This window comes from Sphaerodactylus townsendi, linkage group LG04, assembly GCF_021028975.2.
Source record: "Sphaerodactylus townsendi isolate TG3544 linkage group LG04, MPM_Stown_v2.3, whole genome shotgun sequence".
NCBI lineage: Eukaryota > Metazoa > Chordata > Lepidosauria > Squamata > Sphaerodactylidae > Sphaerodactylus > Sphaerodactylus townsendi.
In genome coordinates this window covers 158,847,877-158,856,501 of record NC_059428.1, presented here as the reverse complement: position 1 = coordinate 158,856,501, position 8,625 = coordinate 158,847,877, and the positions used below count along the sequence as shown (strand labels likewise).

Genomic DNA, 8,625 nt, shown 5'->3' with positions numbered 1-8,625 from the left:
TAAAATGTAAACTCTGCCTCTGACGCTCTGTGGTTCTCAACCTTCCTAATGCCGTGACCCTTTAATACAGTTCCTCTTGTTGTGGTGACCCCCGACTATAAAATTGGTATATATAAAATATAAAAAGACTGTTTTCCGATGGTCTTAGGTCAGTGGTGGCGAATCTTTGGCACGGGTGCCAGAGGTGGCACTCAGAGCCCTTTCTGTGGGCACACGTGCACAGAGTTTATTATGGGGGGGTGGAAAATTACCCCCCCCACACACACACACACACCTAGGCTGGCCTGGGCACGATCCTTTACCTGGGAGTAAGCTCGGTTGCTGGCAATGGGGTTTGCTTCTGAGTAAACCCTCCTAGGGTCGGGATTCACCCATGCGAAGCGTTGCACGGTTGCTTCACCAAGCTTACTCCCGAGTAACATGTGCCTCGAAGCCAACTGTTTTTTCTTTTCTTTTTTTAACATTACAGCCATCAATGGCCATATTACTTTAATTAAGAAAACACTTATTTTTTCTTCAATTTATACATATAATTTTTTTCTATTTACACAGCAAGGGTCAATCCTCTACGGATTCCAAATGCCTTGTCTTTTCTCAGTTTTCTCCCTTCCTCATGTCTCTCTCGCCTCTCCTCTCGAGTTGTAGGAACAGGCTGTTTATAACTTCTCTGGATATTTTCTTTTGCTGAACTCCAGGGCTTCAGTTTTCCTTTGTGAGGCTGGTAGCCAAGTGGCCTCGACAGACTAGCTTTGAGATCAAATGTTGGCTTCTTGGTGCTTGTGGGTTCTGCTGTTGGCCCTTCAAACTTGTGGATTACAGCAGAATCGCTTTCTGTTAAGAGACATTTTGTTGTGCTTCCCCCAAAATCCTTTCTAGAAACTGACATCCAGTTTCTCTGGTTATCTGGGGTGAACATATTCAGAAACGGAGATTTTCTAGACAAATTGCTGTGCTGGCACTTTGCGATAAATAAGAGGGTTTTGGGTTGCCATTTGGGCACTCGGGCTTGAAAAGGTTCGCCATCACTGTCTTAGGTGACCCCTGTGAAAGGGTTGTCCGACCCCCAAAGGGGTCGCGACCTACAGGTTGAGAACCGCTGCTATGATGCCGAGAATACCTGGACTAAGAACCCTCGTTTGGATGTCTCTCTTTTGGAGACCAGGCCACAAAGGACAGCGGCGCAAATCCAACATCCGAGCAAACACGCTTTCTGGCATGCAAACCCAGAGGTCCGCAAAAGCCGAGCTGCGGAATTGGTGGGACAGCGGCCTGCTAAAACTTTCTGCAAGGCAGCCTGATTTTTAAGCCCTCCTCCCCACCCCCAGACTCCCCAACGAAATCCCGTCATCTTCAGCTTCTTTTATTTTCATTATCTGGCCAGCCGCTCGGAGCTCCATGCAACTCCAGCCAACCTTAGCGAAACTATTACAGAAAAGCCAGGGCTTACCAGACCTGCGGGGTTGCCTTTGTGTATGTGCTGTGGGCAGGGGCGGGGGAAGCAGAGGGGAGACAATCGGGTTGGGAGGGCATTGCAGGAAGAAGGGCCCAGGTGTGTTGGGGGGGGGCAGCGAGAGCAAGAACAAAGGGAACAGGTGCTCCTGTTTTCTTTTCATACTAGGTTTGTTGTTGTTAAACAAGCCTGAGACGCAAACTGGCAGGAAATAGACAGGGCTTAACATTTATTCAAGTTGACTAAACAAACAGAGATATGGCAACATAGAAGATGAAGAAGAGCTTGGATTTATACCTGCCCCCCCCCTTCATGTAAAGAGACTCACAGGGGCTGATAAACTCTTTCCCTTCCTCTCCCCACAACAGACACCTGGTGAGGCCGGTGGGGCTGAGAGAGTTTGGAGAAAACTGTGACTGGCCCAAGGTCACCCAGCAGGCTTCATGTGTAGCAACAGGGAAATGGATCCATATCCCCACATCCACCCACTTTATTTTGATTTTAGAATGTGTAACAGCCTGGGTCGCCATCGTAAGTGCCTGTCAGCACTTTTTCGGGTACCCGGCAAGTGTTTTTCGGAACTGGGCAGGCCTAGGTGGGTCTTTTGCCCATGATGGGCTCTAACTGGCCTTCAGAAATTTGACTGGCGGTGCGGACTTTAACAAAAATTGCTTTGGCATCAGCTGCTGCAGCACAAATATCTTCACTGTGTGTGAAGATCTGTAGTAAGCCATGGCAGCCATTTTACAGCTGGTTCCACCCCCTTCATGGCATCTATAGTGTGTGTATGTATATGTGTGTGTATATATATGTGTGTATATGTGTGTGTATAGGAGTATGCATATGTGTGTGTATTTTTATGTGTGTATATGTGTGTATATGTGTGTGTGTTAGTATATGTGTGTATAAATGTGTCTGTATGCGTATACATATATGTGTGTATGTATATATTTATATGTGTGTGTATTTATATCTGTGTATATGTGTGTGTATAAATGTGTTTGTATGTGTATATGTGTGTGTATTTATATCTGTGTGTATTTATATCTGTGTATATGTGTGTATATATGTGTGCGTTTGTATGTGTGTGTATAAATGTGTTTGTGTGTGTGTGTGTGTGTATTTATATATGTGTGTATTTATATCTGTGTATATGTGTGTATATATGTGTACGTTTGTATGTGTGTGTATAAATGTGTTTGTATGTGTGTATATATTTGTATATGTGCACGTATATGTGTGGTTGTGTATGTATGTGTGTGTGTGTATATGTAACCTCAGCTTGTGGGTTCTGTGGGGCAGTACTTGGAATGAGTTGCAACAACAATTTTAAACAACAAAATGGTTTACTTTTCTTTACAATTAACACTTTTAAAACATCAACATTTAACGTTACAATTCAAGGTCCTGTTCAGGTTGCATTTCAAGTCCTTCTATTTACAGTCTACTGATATTGCCAAGTCCAAATTCTTCTTTGCAAGTTGGCTGGCTCCTGAAGACTCCAAGGGCTTGATGAACAGGTTGCAACATGATGAAGGTCTCCAGGAGAACTCTCACCCATTACAACCACAAAAGAAAACCCTGAAACAATAAACTCCAACATTTACAACATAGCAAAAACAACAACTACCTTCCCAGTAGTTCCCAACAATATTGCAATTACCTTAACAAGGTGTTAAGGGCTTATAGAAATCAAGGTCCGAGTCTGGTACCCTTGTCTTCTGCAAAGAGCTCTTTCAGCCTTTCTGCTGCTCTGAGTCTCCACCCCCTTACTGGGTCAACCCATTCTGGGCATGGGGGTTACATATACACATGTATGTATGTATGTGTGTGTGTGTGTGTGTGTGTGTGTGTGTGTGTGTGTGTGTGTGTGTGTGTATGTATAAACAGACAATAAAATATACTCTGTGTGTGTGTATATATATGTGTGTGTATGTGTGTGTGTATACATGTGTGTGTGTATATACACACATATGTAAATATAATTTTTTTTCAAGGCCAACAAGATTTATGGGAGATGAGCTCCCAGAACTTTGTACCCCCCCTCCCATCCTGTTGGTCTCAAGGGACCTACCGAACCCCAGTCAAGCTGCAGGCTAGCACCAGTACCCTCTGAAATGAATCTCAGAATGAACTACGCCAGGGGTAGGGAACCTGCGGCTCGAGAGCCGCATGCGGCTCTTCTGCCCTTGCACTGTGGCTCCACGAGCCGAGCCGCTGGCCCCATCCTTGCCTGCCCTGCAGGCCAGCTGCCCATGGTCGGCTGGGCCGTGCTGCGGGCTACCCCTCTCACCCGCCCCATTGGAGCAGGGTGGGAAACTCCCGGCTGACGGCGGAATCGAGCAGCCATGCTTCATCCTTGCCCGCCCTGCAGGCAGCAGGGCGGGCGCATCCATGCGCTTCTCAGAATGAGCGGAGTAAAAGGTAAAAAAACCCCTATATATATAGTGTTATCTTTATTTTAAATGTCAAAAATTATTTGCGGCTCCAAGTGTTTTCTTTTCCCGTGGAAAACGGGTCCAAATGGCTCTTTGAGTGTTAAAGGTTCCCTACCCCTGATGTAGGCTCTCCTGTATATAGGCTTGGTAAGCGCTGCAATATGGTAGGCTGGGTTTCCCTGCACTACCCCAGAAATCTCCAGGCCAAGCATGGCAACAGCCAAAACAACAGAGCCAAATGCTCATTTCCCCCGACTCTTCTGAAGAAGTTAAGACCTCTCCCCGTAAGTCCTCGTGATGAATTGTTTTATTGCGATCAGTAATTTTTTTTTAATGGAGTAGCTCATTATTACGGAAGGCAGGAAATTAGTCTGTTCTGGTACGGTGGTAGGTTTTCACCCTGCAGGCCGACTGTTTGCGTTTGTTTCCGTCCGCGTTGTGATTTTTATGGCTGTGGGTTTGTTTACTTTGACAGCGAGGAGACGCAATAAAAGAATCCGACGGACCAATGGCATATTTTCCGAGGCTCTTAATGGCCATCTCGGTGGTTCACGCTTTTACTAGATGTGGTACTATTCATTTATTGTTTTATAAGGATGTGTGGACATTGTGAGCCGCCTTGAGTTTGAAAGGGGAGAGGCGGCGTATTAACTGCAATTAATACATTATTCAATTAATCAGATTTTTTTTTGGCCTGCTCCAATCCCCCCCCCCTTTTATTTTTTTTAGGTTTTAATTTTTTGCAACCCTTTTTGAAGCAGTGGTCCCTCTTTCTCTTTGCCCCAGTTAGATTTGCAGAAAAACTGAAAGGATAAGGGGGGGGGCACAAGGCAGCTGGGTGGGAGGGGGGCAGGCTCTCTCTCTCTCTCTCTCTCTCTCTCTCCCCACTAGCTACTATCACTCCTTGGTTTCTTCAGCCAATCTCTGGACTGTGACGTCTGGATGTGTGGCTGGCTCGTCGCATTTAACACACCCACCGGGGGCAGAGCCGCTCTCTGGCTGGACCAACCAATCTACTGCATTCAGGGTGGTTGCAAAGGGGGGGGGCACAATCTGCACCTGCCAGGAGAAGCTCTCTCTCTCTCTCTCTCTTTCTCTCTCATTCTTCTCTCTCCCTCTCTGACTCTTCCTTCGCATCTCTCTCCATCGCGACCACCAGAGATGCCCCCAGAAGCGACCGGAAACGTGGCTGCTCTTTCCCCCCCCTCCGAAGCGTCTCCGGCGCCCCAGTTTTCTTGCTTTTCCTTGCCCTGAAGCGGAGCCTCGCAGCAAAGCGGTCTGCTGAGGAGCGTGGATTGTTTCTGCACCGGATTTTTCCTCTTCACCCCTCCCTCACCCGCCTTCTCTCCGCCGGGCTTTGCGCGCCTGGGTTGGGACAGCAAACCTGCAAGGGGGCGAAAAAGGGACCCCGGTTTCTAGGGGTTCGAAGGAGCCGACCGGGTCCAGTCCGGCTCGCCCGCAAGAGCCAAGGAAGACAGAACCGAGAATCGCCTTCTGGCTACAGACCTGGGTCCTTTTCCAAGAGGATCCCCCCCAATCTATTGTTGATTTTTTTGGGGGGGGGGTCACACACCTGGAAGGAAGAGAAGAGGCTTTTCCCGAGAGGACCCCGAGATACTGTGGATGGGGGGCTGCTCTCCCCCCTATTTTCCGACCGCCTTTTCTCTCCCCCCCCCTCCTCCTCCTCCTCCCCTTCCGCCGCTTTGGATGCAGCTGACTTTTCCGGAGTGATTCTCTGATCGTGCATCAGATCCTCCTTCGCAAGCCGCCGGGGTCCCAAGGCTGGCTCGGCGTTGGGGGTTGGGGTTGGGGGTTGGGGTTGGGGGGTGGGGAGGGGGTCACGTCCGATACCCGCCTCCCCTTTTCAGGGGGCAGGCTTCCGGCGGCGGGGGCGGGGTAGGGCGGGGAGGGGGGCGCAGCCGGGATCCCTCGCTGAATTGAGCCGGGGCGCCGCGATGAGTTTCTGCTAAAGGCTGGGGGGCGCTGGTTGCCCTCCGTCGCTTTGTGGATTGGAGGGACTCGATCCTGCAAGCTGCCGTTCCCCTGAAGCGCGCGGGGTGGGGAGGAGAAGTGGGGGGTGTCTTTCTTTTGCAATTTTTTTCCCTGCATTTAATTTTTGCCTTTTGCAATTTGGGGCGGGGGGGGGGGTCAATTTTGGATAGATCCGAGCTTCTCCTTTGAATTTTTTTTTTGGGGGGGGGGCAATTTTGGACAGATCCGAGCGTCTCCTTTGAAAACCCCTCTTGGAAGCGGGGGAGAGAGACGAGGCTGGCGCGTCCCTTGATGGGGCCAGGCGGGGGCACCGGGCGCCCTGATTTTCCCCCGTAATTCGGTGTATTGTTTTTTTCTCTCGCCTGCCGCTCGCCCCCCGCGGCTGCCGCCCCCCGGCGCCGCCTGCTCGCCTTCCCCCCCGCCTCGTGAACATTTCACCTCGCCTCCCCCCGCCCCCCCCCCCCGCCAGATCTCGCCTTTCTCCCCTCGGCCACGGGCGGCCTCCGTCTCCCCGCCGAGCCCCGACGATGCTGCTGGTGCGCCGGTTCCGGGTGCTGATCCTGCTGGTGTTCCTGCTGGCCTGCACCCTCCACATCATGATCGACCTCCTGCCCAAGCTGGAGCGGCGCGCCGAGGCGGCGGGAGCGGGAGCGGAGGCGGCGGCGGCGGCGGGCGGTCCCGGAGGCGCTTCGGCCGGCTGCTCGTGCTCGCACTCCAAGGCTCCGGCGGCCGCCGAGGGGCAGGACTGGGCGAAGGCGGCCCGGGGGGGCTCGGAGGCGGCGGCGGCGGCCGCCACCCCCGGCTGGCCCAGCAAGCACACGCTGCGCATCCTGCAGGACTTCAGCAGCGAGCCCAACGCCAACCTGAGCGCGCCGTCCGGGGAGAAGGGCGCCAAGGAGCCGCCCGGCGCCCGCAAGACGCTCATGCCCGACGCTGGAGGAGGAGGAGGAGGAGGAGGAGGAGGAAGAGAAGCAGGCCTGGGCGGCCACAGGCCCTCCGGGGCCGGCCTGCAGCGCCCTCAAGCCGGCCAGGGCTCCAAGCTGGCCACCCTCTTCCAGCAGCCGCTCTACCGCCTGGCCGGGCCCCCCCTGGGCGACCACGACGTCCTGTTCAATGTCAACAGCGACATCCGCTTCAACCCCAAGGCGGCCGAGAACCAGGAGCAGTGTGAGGTACTCTGGGGAGGAGGGGAGGGAGGAGGGAGGAGGAGGAGGAGGAGGTGAGATCGACCCATCCCCATCACTGGGAGACGACCCCCCATCACTGGCAGTGATCCTATGAGTAGACCTCCTCTCCATCGGTGGGAGATCACTGCCACATTAATTGACCCCCCCATCAGTGGGAGACCCATCCCCACAATACTGGCAGAGGACCTCCTATCAGTAGACATCCCCCTCCATCAGTGGGAGACCCCCACCCCCCCACACACACACAACTGGCAGAGGACCTCCTATCACTAGACCATTCCTCCATCAGTGAGAGATGACTTCATCACGTTAGTTGACCTCATCAATGGGGAGACCATCCCCACATCTCTGGCAGAGGACCTCCTATCACTAGACCATTCCTCCATCAGTGAGAGATGACCCCCCACGTTAGTTGACCCCCATCAATGGGAGACCATCCCCACATCTCTGGCAGAGGACCTTCTATCACTAGACCCTTCCTCCATCAGTGGGAGATGACCCCCACGTTAGTTGACCCCCATCAATGGGAGACCATCCCCACATCTCTGGCAGGTGTCCTCCTATCACTAGACCCTTCCTCCATCAGTGGGAGATGACCCCCACGTTAGTTGACCCCCATCAATGGGAGACCATCCCCACATCTCTGGCAGGTGTCCTCCTATCACTAGACCCTTCCTCCATCAGTGGGAGATGACCCCCCACGTTAGTTGACTCCCATCAATGGGAGACCATTCCCACGTCTCTAGTAGAGGACCTCCTGTGAGTAGACCCTCTCACTCCATCAGTGGGAGACAGCTCGTATTCGTCAGATTCCCATCTGTTGGAGACCATCCCCACATCACTGGCAGAGGACTTCCTATCAGTAGACCCCCCCCTCCATCAGTGGAAGACAACCTCCACATTAATTGACCCCCATCAGTGGGAGACGACCCCCATATTAGTCAAATCCCCATCAGAGGGAGACAACCTGACATTAGTTGACTCCCCCATCAGTGAGAAATGATCTTCTATCAGTAGACCCCCCTCCATCAGTGAGAGCCAAAACCCCTATAGTCAGCACCCCATCAGTGGAGGACCCCCCCCCCCCGCCACATCACTGGGAGAGTCAAAACCCCTATTAGTCAGCCCCCTCACCAGTGGGAGACAACATCCGTGTTAGTTGACCCATATCAATGGGAGACCATCCCCACATCACTGGGAGGTGACCCCCTGTCAGTAGACCCCCCCCTTCCAGCAGTGGCGGGCAACCCCCACTTACCCAACCCCTATGTCACTGGGAGGTGACCCCCTATCAGTAGCCCCATTACCCCCTCCACCAGAAATGAAGAAGAGGTTTGCATTGGCCACTCACCCCCCCCAAACAAAGGATATTGAGTAGGGGTCTTTTGAAAGGAATGCTGATGCTAACCTTCCCCCCTCCCAAAAAAAATTGGATGAGAGTTTTTTTCCGAAGCTGATGTGCTCCCCCTCTGAAGCTCTGGACCCCCCCCCCGCCCCCCCGAGAGAAGGCTCTTGCATTGGTTAACACCCCCCCCCCCCGGCTGCATTATCATCTTTC

The 8,625-nt window shown here is 52.6% G+C and overlaps 1 protein-coding gene across 1 annotated transcript in view; it reads left to right on the top strand.

Moving 5' to 3' along the window:
- Positions 1-4,935: 4,935 nt before the first annotated feature.
- FAM20C (FAM20C golgi associated secretory pathway kinase) overlaps positions 4,936-8,625 on the top strand; it is a 77,881-nt gene continuing 74,191 nt past the window's right edge. The window contains exon 1 of the mRNA XM_048493710.1: positions 4,936-7,045. Within this exon, the coding sequence (XP_048349667.1) occupies positions 6,408-7,045 (638 nt within the window). The 5' untranslated portion in view covers positions 4,936-6,407. The remainder of the gene's footprint in view (positions 7,046-8,625) is intronic.